Source organism: Trematomus bernacchii, unplaced genomic scaffold (genome assembly GCF_902827165.1).
Source record: "Trematomus bernacchii unplaced genomic scaffold, fTreBer1.1, whole genome shotgun sequence".
NCBI classification, from domain to species: domain Eukaryota; kingdom Metazoa; phylum Chordata; class Actinopteri; order Perciformes; family Nototheniidae; genus Trematomus; species Trematomus bernacchii.
Window position 1 is genome coordinate 113,627 of NW_022987728.1, and position 13,932 is coordinate 127,558.

At 37.8% G+C, this 13,932-nt stretch overlaps 1 protein-coding gene across 1 annotated transcript; it reads right to left on the minus strand.

The window, feature by feature from the left end:
* Nucleotides 1-4,017: 4,017 nt before the first annotated feature.
* On the minus strand, nucleotides 4,018-10,986 carry leap2 (liver-expressed antimicrobial peptide 2). The gene is made up of 3 exons (XM_034145524.1): nucleotides 10,748-10,986; nucleotides 9,721-9,890; nucleotides 4,018-5,773 (listed from the first exon to the last, which is right to left on the minus strand). The coding sequence occupies exons 1-3, from the start codon at nucleotides 10,823-10,825 to the stop codon at nucleotides 5,719-5,721; spliced, it is 303 nt and encodes a 100-aa protein (XP_034001415.1). The 5' UTR covers nucleotides 10,826-10,986; the 3' UTR covers nucleotides 4,018-5,718.
* Nucleotides 10,987-13,932: the final 2,946 nt, after the last annotated feature.

The following is a 13,932-nucleotide window of genomic DNA, read 5'->3' on the forward strand; positions in this document are numbered from 1 at the left end:
AAGCTTTTGTTGCAGGATAAGGTCTTCCAAGAGGTGGCGGTTTGCCCAAGTAAATAAAGGTACGTCGTAATTTAACTCCCGAAATAATCATATGCATCTCTGACAGAGATCTGATGTGAACCCAATCTGAGGAAAGAAGCTAAGAGATAAACAAAATTGAACATTTCCAAAACAGGCATGAAAGCAGAGGAAAGGTTGTCATAATAAAAAAACTAAAGATATGTCCACAGGCTCTCGATCTTCTACATTGACCCTCCAAAAATGTACATCCCTATCTAACAACATACCTGCGGTCTGTTGGCTATCCTCTAAATTATTAGAATCTCCATATGTCTATGAAAACACGTAAACTTTAACACAGTAAAATGTTGGCAAGTACAGCTTGTATGAAGAACATTTTGTGCGAGGCCAGACAACATTGATGGATAGAGATATGGAGGAATTTGACAATTTCATAACCAGGTCACACGTTTTCACAATATCTGATTTGAAGGAACAGTAAACACATTTTAAAATCAACACTGACATGACACATTTTACAATCATTCAATATTCTAACTGGAAAAACGTACTCAACTACCAGTTGAATAGCAATTAGGGCTTGGATGTGTCGGCAATTTTGACATTCATTATCCTGCATGATAATCTTTTATGGCAAGCCCCATAAAATCCTTTTGAAATCCTTACTAGGAAGCTGCGTACAAAGTGAAATAATGTACAGCGAGCCAGTCATTATTAGGAAATAAGTCTTGCTCATCACGTTGGGGTTTATTTCTCAATAATGACCAGCTCGCAGTTTCAAACACCACCGATGGTCCGTTTTGTCTTATGTTTAGAGCAGGGGTGGGGAACCTTTTTCCTCTCAATTTGTTCAACATCCTCCGAGGGCCGTACAAATTATTGACCTCTGCTTAAAAAAACTAAAATCACAGCCCATTCATTTCGCCTTTCTTTCCTGCAGTGCAAAGAAAAAGCAACCTCTTAATCCAGATATCTTGCCATGACTCGCGCATGCATGCACGTGCACGGTTGTGGCATGACCACCAAAACAGAAAGATATGGACACAAGATGTGTGCAAATGTATTTAGTTTCCTATCCATGTGAACATGATTTAAAGGGGACCTATTATGCAAAATGCACGTTTGTACGTCTTTTCTACATGAATATGTGTCCCCGGTGTTCCAGGGAACTCACCAAGTGTCAGAAAACACAACCCTCTCTATTTTCCTCCAATACCCAAATCTCTAAAAAAAGGGGCTGCAACGGATCTGATAAAAACTGATCCAGATTTGAACACTGTCCTGACGTCAGGACGGTGGCGCTACGGCTATTGGGCCAACTCCACCAATCAGGAGGAGACAGCCACGGCCATTGCCGTTCGAAAGCGCTGGAGACGCTGTAGTACATATGCCAGGCCTGTAGTTGGTGCTGTTCTCACAGAATCTGCCCTTGCAAAAACAGAGCTACAAAAGTGCAAATTGAGCAAAATGAGGCATGGCTAAAATGCATGATCTGTTTGGTATTTTGAACAAAAAAAAGTATAAATATGCCTTATATAGGTATGGTCCTACACTATATTATTAAAATATAGCATGATAGGTCCACTTTAAGTGGGGGGGTGACCTAACCTCCTCCTCTAATGCTCCCCCGGGAAGATTGAAGAGATCTATGGATACATCTCTCAACACCCATATGAAACAGAACTGTAAGCAGATTTCTTTTTCTTTATGGATATTTTACAAATCACTCCCCTCTCAAACTGTATTCTTGTTTATTAATAACAACTTTTTTTTACTGTCATATAGTATTTTATACCTGTTTACTTTATTCTCTTATTTTTTTATAACTATAATGATCATATCAAGATGTGCCTTTGCCTCACTGGTTGTAGAAAAAGCTTCTTATATTCGTTAGCATAGCTAGCTAACCAGATGCTAATAACAACAAAGTTATTGACTGTGTGATCAGTATGACAGATGAACAGATCGCCACTGGGCTTTCAACTAAAGACACAGCCACACAAAAACTGCGGCATGTGTACGGCTCCTTATGGGTACTGCAATTTCTGAAGTGCCGGAGCGGCGTTCTGGTGCTCTCCGTCAGAACTGCACCCCTGTCAGACGAGACATATACCACGTGATGACACGTTAGGCTCGTGTTGTGTTCAAGGACCCTGACCTTGGCCAGGAAAAACAGGCACTCGCTTGTTTAATTCTTTTGCGGTCTAGATTTCTTTAATTTTTTTCTTTTTTGCGTGTGTTTATAAATTACCTCGAGGGCCGTACCAAATGGTCTTGCGGTCAGTATATGGCCCAGAGGCCGGAGGTTCCCCACCCCTGGTTTAGAGAGTCAATGGTTTTGTTGAGCTGCAGTGGATATGATGCATACAAAATTGTCCCAGGATATCTCTGACATGCAGACAGATAACACATGTATGAACATTAAACACAGACATGCAAACACACATTTCCGATGATTCTGCAAATTCTCATGTCAAATGGAAAAGTCCTTCAGCGTTTGTTCTCCTCACACACTTGGCTCTCCTCTGCATGTTGTGAAAGCCCGAACATCTGAACGCCATCAGCTGTTTGACTTTTGAACACTGACGGCAGACTCAGTCTCGAGTTAGGGCATGCAAAAAAAATGCAAAAGTGTTGAGTCTGAAAATGGATGAGTCACGTTCTGCAGGGTAAACTCTGCAGATGTTTCAAATGAGGTTGAGATTCAAGCTGGAATAATCACACAACATTTAACAGACTTCTGCTGTAAAAGGATTTATTTGTCTTTTTTCTTCAAAGTGTTAAAGTTCCTATCTTTTAGTGTATTTGATCCATATCCATATATATTCTGAGAAAGACGTGATAAACTGAGGTTAATGTTGCGTTAAAAGTTCAAATCCAGGTCTCTGTAATAGTTTCATCAATAAAGATAAGTGGCGAGAGACGTTCAGAAGTCCATCAATGATTTCAGATAAAAGACGAAATACACAACTCCCACTTTAAATCCTTTTATTATTAGTTTTTAAAGGAATATTTTGCTCAATGTTTCTCATTGCCTTAACTGTACTCCCTTTCTTCGGTAAAACTCACCTTCACTAGACTCATTGAATCACTGAAATGTATTCAATGAGTGTATCATTTAAAATAACTACTTTGGTCCAAGGTCAATAATGAAGTGTTTAACTTAATATAACTTAATAGCATGGGGATGTATTACAAATAGTCATTGGAACAAAGGTCATACTATTGGGAATCAAATAAATACTGCACATTTAAAAACTGATATTCACTGAAGAGACAAATGTGTATTAATCTGCTGCGGAAAAGGTCATCATTAAATGCACTACTTCCAAATGAGTAATGTTTGCTCTAAACTAGAGCAAGGAATGACTTAGCCTTGATGAAAGTTGTTGCTATATAATCATTTGAAAGCCGTTTATAGATGCAAGAGTAAGAAATGTAAGAGATCGATCAATGCACTGTTGATTTTTCATGAGATTTGTTAGTATCACACACAGGTTTTTCTTAATTTCTTCACACTGTATAGTTAAGTAATCCTGCTACTGATTATTAAAACCATTATTGTTAAAGGTGGGGTAGGTAACTGACTGTTTGAGAAACCGGCTCGAGATACACTTTTTGTTATATTCCATGGAATGCTATTAACATCCCGATAGCAATGAATATCTTAAGTGCTTTGAAAAAAAATCCATAAAAAAATGTCATCTGTGGAAGCTGTAGTACTGTAAAAAGCACGACCAATCATCTGAGCCGGCCCGGCTAAAATAACTGGATGGCCTACCTGCCTGTCAGCCTTCCATCGGGGCACACACTTATCTCGTGCCCTCATTGGTCATGTGCGCGTTCGTGTGTGTTGGAGGAGGGGCTCTGTAAGGAAGTGGCAGATTTCTTCCGGCTGTGTATTTTCAAAATCTAGCGATCTCGAGCTGGTTTCCCCAAAATTACCTACCCCACCTTTAACTATAAGTTATTCCAATACAAAAATAAAGAAGGTAATTTTTTTTCTCCAATGCTTTTATTCCACTTTTTCTCCAGCCTTCTACATGTAGGTAATACAGTACATACAGTAGACAGTACACAGTACAAAGATAAATACTCAAACATTACTCAGACATGCTGAGTGTACAAAATATCAGCCACCACCTGCTCTGTGCATGAAGTAAACTATGCAGGCGAGTCCAAGCGAAATCTACGAACACTTATCAAAGAGAGGGGATGGATGTGCAAAAAAAGTTGTGCGGCTCGTTATAAGTTCCTGATATTTGTACACTCAGAGAAATTGGTTATTGGCAAAAACAAAAAATCCCCTGTGAAAAGCTAAAAAAATAAATCCATTCAGGGTATTGATTATTCATATCATAAACAAATATATATTTTTTAGAAAAAGTAATGGGTACAATTTGGACAGAGGATAAAATAAATAAAATATGAGAATCACTGCATTACCAATCTGTATGCATGCATAATGAATAATGTTCAACACAACCTTTTGTTATAGTAATAATAAAATATAATCTGAAGGATATTAAAACATTGCTTGTAACTTTGGATCATTCTCTCTGCTTTTCTGATCTTTTCTCCATTTTGCTCCTTCTTTGATGCCCTTTTCCCTACTTTGCTTTATCTATCTTTGCCCTCTCTTTGTCACTTTTTGCTTCTGACAGTCAACTAGGATTGCAGCCTGTCAGGCGGTAAAATATGTTTTGGTGCTTTGGGTTTTTAAGCCTGTTTGTGTGATAGTTATTCTCAATTTCCCAAATGTCTTGGCTTTAAGGGAACACATTTTGTTAGACGCCAGAATGAATAAGACATCAGGAAAAATGCTCTTACGCCATCCTATCCTACAGTAAACTAACACAAATTATTTCTCTTGGAAAGACACGTTTCCATTTGGCACATTATCAGAGGAATGATTAAACCTTCTATGCAAACAGTCAAGTGATAACTTATCAAACATGACACGAGACAGCGATTACAAAAAGGGAAAAAATGTGAAGGCCAGTATCTCCCAAAAGGCTCAAAGTCTTTTCTGTGCTACGATATATAATTTAGAGAGCTAAGGCCACAGTAACTGGCCGGGAAGAGCCTCTGATAATATCAAATAGTACTTGTCTTTTCATTTTGACTCTCAGCTTTGAGATCAGGGCTGAAAGATTGTTGGTCCTTTGCCGTATAAAACAAGTCATTTAAGTTGTTTGGACCCTGAACCACGAAATATTTAAACAAAATCACACCATGTGACATCAAGTATAAAAGACTCCCTTCTTACGTTTTGTGCACTTTACCCCATGCCTCAGCTCCCCTCCTACCGTCTTAATCTATTTGCTTTTTGAAATATAACAAGTGCAGCAGTACACGCCTTTTTCTTGCATATAACTACCTGATGTGTACAAAGCAACTTGTTTAGACGTACAAAGATAAAAACCGTTAAAAAAATACAAATAAAAGCCTGGATATGTGCTCCATCCCAGATTATGGCTGGACACTCATTACATGGTACTTGTTAGACGCTTTTATCCAAAGCGACTTGCATACTGAATACTGTGGGCAATCCCCACAGGAGCAATTTGGGGTGAAGTGTCTTGCCCAGGGACACAACGACATGCTGACTGCAGTGGGGTTTGACCCCCTGATCCGAACACCAACGCACAACCCACTGCACCACACGCCTCCTCATGTAAACATGCAGATGGTTTGCTAGTAGTTGACCGGCGCTGTGGGGGAGCGGTGGCTGGTGGAGCAGTGTCCCGCCCTAAAGAGAAGAGAAAATAAGAAATATTAAGGAAATTAGTTCACATTTATCACTATATCCAGAGGGGGGAAGTAGTGGAGTACAAATACTTTGTTACTGTACTTAAGTACATTTTTCTGGTATCAGTACTTTACTCCACTACTTATTTTTAGACGACTTTTTACTTTGACTTCTTACATTTCTAACACAAATACCTGTACTTTCTACTTCTTACATTTCTAACACAAATACCTGTACTTTCTACTTCTTACATGTTGAACACAAATACCTGTACTTTCTACTTCTTACATGTTGAACCCAAATACCTGTACTTTCTACTTCTTACATGTTGAACCCAAATACCTGTACTTTCTACTTCTTACATGTTGAACACAAATACCTGTACTTTCTACTTCTTACATGTTGAACACAAATACCTGTACTTTCTACTTCTTACATGTTGAACACAAATACCTGTACTTTCTACTTCTTACATGTTGAACACAAATACCTGTACTTTCTACTTCTTACATGTTGAACACAAATACCTGTACTTTCTACTTCTTACATGTTGAACACAAATACCTGTACTTTCTACTTCTTACATGTTGAACACAAATACCTGTACTTTCTACTTCTTACATGTTGAACACAAATACCTGTACTTTCTACTTCTTACATTTTGAACACAAATACCTGTACTTTCTACTTCTCACATGTTGAACTCAAATACCTGTACTTTCTACTTCTTACATGTTGAACACAAATACCTGTACTTTCTACTTCTTACATGTTGAACACAAATACCTGTACTTTCTACTTCTTACATGTTGAACCCAAATACCTGTACTTTCTACTTCTTACATGTTGAACCCAAATACCTGTACTTTCTACTTCTTACATGTTGAACTCAAATACCTGTACTTTCTACTTCTTACATGTTGAACACAAATACCTGTACTTTCTACTTCTTACATGTTGAACACAAATACCTGTACTTTCTACTTCTTACATGTTGAACACAAATACCTGAACTTTCTACTTCTTACATGTTGAACCCAAATACCTGTACTTTCTACTTCTTACATGTTGAACCCAAATACCTGTACTTTCTACTTCTTACATGTTGAACACAAATACCTGTACTTTCTACTTCTTACATGTTGAACACAAATACCTGTACTTTCTACTTCTTACATGTTGAACACAAATACCTGTACTTTCTACTTCTTACATGTTGAACACAAATACCTGTACTTTCTACTTCTTACATGTTGAACACAAATACCTGAACTTTCTACTTCTTACATGTTGAACACAAATACCTGTACTTTCTACTTCTTACATGTTGAACCCAAATACCTGTACTTTCTACTTCTTACATGTTGAACCCAAATACCTGTACTTTCTACTTCTTACATTTCCCAAACAGGCTGGTTCCTTTAGTTTGAATGTGTGTTTGGTGGCGTGATCATTATTATTTAGAGTCATTGCGTGCCTATTGATTTGAACACGATCCGTGTATCCATCATTTCCTGGTCTTCTCTAAAGAAGAGGGACCAATGAAAACGTTGTCATGTTGCCGTTGTTCAGCATGGAAACATTCATTAGCTAACAATGACATTATTGTTCTATTAATATAAAGGGAGGTCAGGTACTCTTTAAAACAGCTGCTAGTTATGGGTACTTTTTACTGAAGTACATTTCAAAGCCTCTTTACTTTTACTTGAGTAAAGAAGTTTAGTCAGTACTTCTACTTTTACCAGAGTATTTTTAAACACGAGTATCTGTACTTCTACTTGAGTAAAGGATGTGTGTACTTTTGCCATCTCTGACTATATCCAAGAACCATCTCCATTGTACAGTAGTTTTTATACACCTGTGTCATTTCCTAGCTTATTCCTTTATAGCTTTGGTACTCAACTGGTTCATTGGTACAAGTAATAATTTGCAATGCAATACGATGCAAAATCTGAAATAACATATAGTGTTACAGACTACTTTAACTTAGCTATACATTTAAAAGATTTGTTTCGCACAAAGTCAAAGTAACTTAATGTTTCATGTGTATCATACATTGTAATGCCTCCCAACTTTCTCACACACACACACCATCTTGAATTAAACATTTTTAGAGAGTAAAAACTACGAATTAGCACGTTTCTGATTAGCTTACTTGTAGCCTAATCACTTCCACTCTTTATGTCAGTTTCTAAGCATGTTTCTTACAACGTCATTTTATTTAACTCTTTCTTTATGAACATGGTTGTATGTTAAACTGAATGCAAGTTAATTTGAATTAAAATAATTAAGTTAAATAACAGAAATGTAATCCTTAACGGAACATTTAGCTAATATGCTAACCGGCTAACGACGCTTTGGATAACTTTTAGCAAAAGAAACATAACAGCAGCGTTGATTTTACAAATAATACATTATATTTACACTGACCTAAATTAGAAGCTTTGTACATTAACTTGATCTTCTTACACTAATCATTTCAGCTACTTATTGTTTCCTCTCAATTTTAGTTAAAATAATTAAGTTAAATAACAGAAATGTAATCCATAATGGAACATGTAAGCTAATATGCTAGCCTGCTAATTTTGCTAACTGCGCTTTGGATAACCGTTAACCAAAGAAACATAAAAGCAGTGTTGATTGTACAAATTACACATTATATATACACTGACCTTGACCTAAGTGAGAAGCTCTTTACCTGTACTTTATCTTCTAACACCAATAATTTCACCTATGCTCCGAATATCTGGAACAAACTCTCAGAAACCTGCAGGTCCGCTGCAACTCTCACTCCTTTTAAATCCAGGCTGAAGACTTTTCTTGTTTCCGCTGCTTTTAATTGAACTATTCACATCTCACTGTAACTTTTATTCATGTATTTTGTCTTTTAAAGGTGGGGTAGGTAAGAATGGAGAAACCAGCTCGAGTGCGCTAGAATTTGAAAATACGCAGCCGGAAAAAATCTGCCCCTTCCTTCAGACTTCCTTACAGAGCCCCTCCTCCAACACACACGAACGCGCACATGACCAATGAGGGCACGAGATAAGTTTGTGCACAGATGGAAGGCTGACAGGCAGGTAGGCCATCCAGTTATTTTAGCCGGGCCGGCTAAAATGATTGGTCGTGCTTTTTACAGTACTACGGCTTCCACAGATGACATTTATTAATGTATTTATTGTCAAAGCATTTAATTTATTCATTGCTATCGGGATGATAAGAGCATTCCATGGAATATAACAAAAAGTGTTTCTGAAATAAATTACATACCCCACCTTTAATGTTTATTTAATTATCTTTGCTTTTTAATGACTGTTTTTAAATGCCATTTTCTTAAAGTGGACCTATCATGGTATATTTAAATGATATATTGTAGGGCCATACCTATATAAGGTATATTTATACGTTTTTCTTTTCAAAATACCAAACAGATCATGCATTTTAGCCATGCCTCATTTCGCTCAATTTGCACTTTTTTTTAGCTCTGCTCTGCAAGGGCTGATTCAGTGAGAACAGCACCATCTACAGGCCTGGCATATGTACTACAGCGTCTCCAGCGCTTTCGAACGGCAATGGCCGTGGCTGTCTCCTCCTGATTGGTGGAGTTGGCCCAATAGCCGTAGCGCCACCGTCCTGACGTCAGGACAGTGTTCAAATCTGGATCAGTTTTTATCAGATCCGTTGCAGCCCCTTTTTTAGAGATTTGGGTATGGAGGAAAATAGAGAGGGTTGTGTTTTCTGACACTTGGTGAGTTCCCTGGAACACCGGGGACACATATTCATGTATAAAAGACGTACAAAAGTGCATTTTGCATGATAGGTCCCCTTTAATGTCTTTCATTTTTGTAAAGCACTTTGAATTGCCTTGTGTTGAAAGGGGCTATATAAATAAACTTGCCTTGCCTTGCCTTGCCTTGCCTTACTAAAGTGATATCTTGTGTTTTTGTTACCTGCAGAGTCCTGTGGAGCACTCGTAGTTGTTCTGGCAGAAAGCGCCGTACGGTTTGCTGCTCATGATCCTCCACAGCGGAGTCATGCGGGCCGTCCTCCTCAGAGAGCGGACGCTAACATCTGGACTCTGCTCAGACCTCACCTGAGGGGGCAACGGACCTGCACACACCTGGAATCACACACACACCACACACACAAACACACACACACACACACACACACACACACACACACACACACACAGACACACACACACACACACACACACACAGACAGGGAAGAGTCATTAGAAAATAACCAAACAAGGACGATCTGGCACTGAGCATTCATGATTAATTATCTGTTTTATTGTGTTGCACTGTTGGAGGAGCCCGTGACCTAAGATTTTAATTGTCATAACTACACTGTAGCTATGTATATATGACAATAAAAGCCTTGAACCTTGAACCTTATGCTTATTCTGTATGTAAGACTAAAATGCAGGTCATTAATTGTATAATTATTGTGTTTTCACAGTACAGACTAAATGTTGAGGCACCCAATGCAAGTCAGACTTTACTGTAAAACATTCAACAGTACAAATCAGCATCAGCATTTTTGATGAAATAATCAAGTTAAGATTCCAAAAAAATTCATTAGATTAGGGTGCATATCAAATAAAAGCACTTCTTTTGATCTTGAATCAAGCAGTAAAAGGACTTTTAAAGTTTAAAAAATAACTTATTATCTGTGCATTGCAACAGTCCAATTATAGCACTAGTACTTTTATTTTATGTCCTTGTTCCACTAGATACATTTGCATATTTCTAACATGAAACATAACTAAAAACAACAACTCATAACGATAAACTTGGAGTAACTTGCATTTTCTCAGTTGTGTTTAGGCATTAAAGTACCCTTTCATTTTGTATTTCACCCTATACTGTTATCCAGATACATCTCATACATTTTTCACACAACTTAAAGCAAATATTTGATTTTTTTGTTATAACATGAGGCTCATTTATCTGTGGACAATGCACTCACCTGCTGAGTCAGCATTAGCAGCACAATGCACAGTGCTACTGCTGCTTTGCTGTGAGTGAAGAAAACTTTGTCCTGCATCTTCTCGCTCTGAGTGAAACTGATCTGGACCAGAAAGGTTCCCTGATGTCCAAGAGTCTGCGGAGCACTCAACTTTCCTGTGAGTGTGGAGGTTGTGTGGATCAGCTTTTCATGAGTGGAGGAAGTTAGTTGAAGGCAGCCTGACTCAGCAGTGGCAGCGGCAGGAGAGGCTGAACTCTCCTTTATACACACAGGCCGTGATCCCAGGAGAGAGAGAGAGAGAGAGGGAGAGAGGGAGAGAGGGAGAGAGAGTCCACCCCTCTCCCTCCCTCTTTATCTGTGTCCTCTGGCCCCAAATGTGACTTTTATGTTTGTGCCATTTCCCAAATTTAGTCCATCAGACACACTTTGTTCTTCTTCTATTTGTTCTTCGACACGTAGAGAGAACGTGAGAACAAGTTGACCAGACAGTGCACTTAAATAAACGACAACAGAGAGACACAGCTGGGCGAAAAAGGGTTTAAAGAGGCAAAGAGGTCACTGGATATGTGTGTGTGTGTGTGTGTGTGTGTGTGTGTGTGTGTGTGTGTGTGTGTGTGTGTGTGTGTGTGTGTGTGTGTGTGTGTGTGTGTGTGTGTGTGTGTGTGTGTGTGTGTGTGTGTGTGTGTGTGTGTGTGTGTGTGAATGAACTATGTAAGATAAGGCTTTATCAATCTGCAGAGTCTCTGACTGCAGATGCCCCTGACCTGGCACAATCGTTCAGTCCCTCTTTTATAACACAGATGGACGATGAGCTCATTAGCTTTGACAATAAGTCTGAGGACACATTTAGGGAAGATCACGTTTAAAAAGTTGACATTTGCAAGGATATATGTTTCATGGTTTTAAAGGGGGCAGTAATAAAGTCAAATAAGTCTGTAAGTAGCTCATTTTAAAGATTAAACGTGTCTTAAAAAAGGCAGTTACTAGCATGTGGCTAATTGAGTTTGCACCAGTCGTGCAACAATGTTTGAATTTGTTTATCGCCTAACGTTAGCTTTTATATAAGAGCAGTGTCCATTTGTGAAGATGGTCTTTCTGAAGAAAACGTGAAGATATGTATTTTTTTTTCGCAATAATCCAAATTCCAGTAGATTTGAGCTATTCAACAATATTTTAAACTTAATTTTGCCAAAGCTCATGGTAATTTTAAGCCTCCAAAGTGCTGGATTTGTGTCTCCTTGAAAGGCAGAATAGTATGTACTTTGTTGGATAAACATTGAGTGGGTGAAAGAAAACCAATAGCCTCTTATCAACTGTGTTAGTTAGTCAATGGACAGAGATTATTTTAATTTTGAAAGGCATTTCAGTCAGCATCATGGGTCAAAAGGTCATCAAAAGGACATTCCTTTGAGACACAAGTTAAGAAATAAGAAATCTGAATATCTTTCTTGCACGTGTCATAGCGATGAGCAGAGATGGCCAAAGTGCACACATCCTTTACTCAAGGAGAAGTACAGATACTCGTGTTTAAAGATACTCTGGTAAAAGTAGAAGTACTGACTAAACTTCTTTACTCAAGTCAAAGTAAAGAGGGCTTTGAAATGTACTTCAGTAAAAAGTACCCATAACTAGCAGCTGTTTTAAAGAGTACCTGACCTCCCTTTATATTAATAGAACAATAATGTCATTGTTAGCTAATGAATGTTTCCATGCTGAACAACGGCAACATGACAACGTTTTCATTGGTCCCTCTTCTTTAGAGAAGACCAGGAAATGATGGATACACGGATCGTGTTCAAATCAATAGGCACGCAATGACTCTAAATAATAATGATCACGCCACCAAACACACATTCAAACTAAAGGAACCAGCCTGTTTGGGAAATGTGAGAAGTAGAAAGTACAGGTATTTGTGTTCAAAATGTGAGAAGTAGAAAGTACAGGTATTTGTGTTCAACATGTAAGAAGTAGAAAGTACAGGTATTTGGGTTCAACATGTAAGAAGTAGAAAGTACAGGTATTTGAGTTCAACATGTAAGAAGTAGAAAGTACAGGTATTTGTGTTCAACATGTAAGAAGTAGAAAGTACAGGTATTTGTGTTCAACATGTGAGAAGTAGAAAGTACAGGTATTTGAGTTCAACATGTAAGAAGTAGAAAGTACAGGTATCTGTGTTCAACATGTAAGAAGTAAAAAGTACAGGGATTTGTGTTCAAAATGTAAGAAGTAGAAAGTACAGGTATTTGTGTTCAACATGTAAGAAGTAGAAAGTACAGGTATTTGTGTTCAACATGTAAGAAGTAGAAAGTACAGGTATTTGTGTTCAACATGTAAGAAGTAGAAAGTACAGGTATTTGTGTTCAACATGTAAGAAGTAGAAAGTACAGGTATTTGTGTTCAACATGTAAGAAGTAGAAAGTACAGGTATTTGTGTTCAACATGTAAGAAGTAGAAAGTACAGGTATTTGAGTTCAACATGTAAGAAGTAGAAAGTACAGGTATTTGGGTTCAACATGTAAGAAGTAGAAAGTACAGGTATTTGAGTTCAACATGTAAGAAGTAGAAAGTACAGGTATTTGGGTTCAACATGTAAGAAGTAGAAAGTACAGGTATTTGAGTTCAACATGTAAGAAGTAGAAAGTACAGGTATTTGTGTTCAACATGTAAGAAGTAGAAAGTACAGGTATTTGTGTTCAACATGTAAGAAGTAGAAAGTACAGGTATTTGGGTTCAAAATGTAAGAAGTAGAAAGTACAGGTATTTGTGTTCAACATGTAAGAAGTAGAAAGTACAGGTATTTGTGTTCAACATGTAAGAAGTAGAAAGTACAGGTATTTGTGTTCAAAAGGTAAGAAGTCAAAGTAAAAAGTCGTCAGAAAAATAAGTAGTGGAGTAAAGTACTGATACCAGGAAAATGCACTTAAGTACAGGAACGAAGTATTTGTACTCCATCACTTCCCACCTCTGGTGATGAGTAGACAGAATAAATAGTGTTCCCACTGCCAGTTCTTTTAGGCCAAACTAAGGATGTTTTTGACTCACTTTGTTTTTTATCCAAAGTGAGTCATATCCAGGTCTACAGAGGCTGGGCTCTACGTTTAAAACAGACTTAATCACAGAAGTTTGCTTAAAGGTCCCCTATCATACTGTTTTTCATCAATATATTATGGCTCTCAGATATATAC

Excerpts from the sequence above, each read along its gene's own strand:
- leap2 (XM_034145524.1), bottom strand. The coding sequence starts at position 10,825 with ATGCAGGACAAAGTTTTCTTCACTCACAGCAAAGCAGCAGTAGCACTG. Across the intron at positions 9,891-10,747 it reads TGCTAATGCTGACTCAGCAG|GTGTGTGCAGGTCCGTTGCC; the intron begins GTGAGTGCATTG and ends GTGTGATTCCAG. Across the intron at positions 5,774-9,720 it reads TGCTCCACAGGACTCTGCAG|GGCGGGACACTGCTCCACCA; the intron begins GTAACAAAAACA and ends TCTTCTCTTTAG.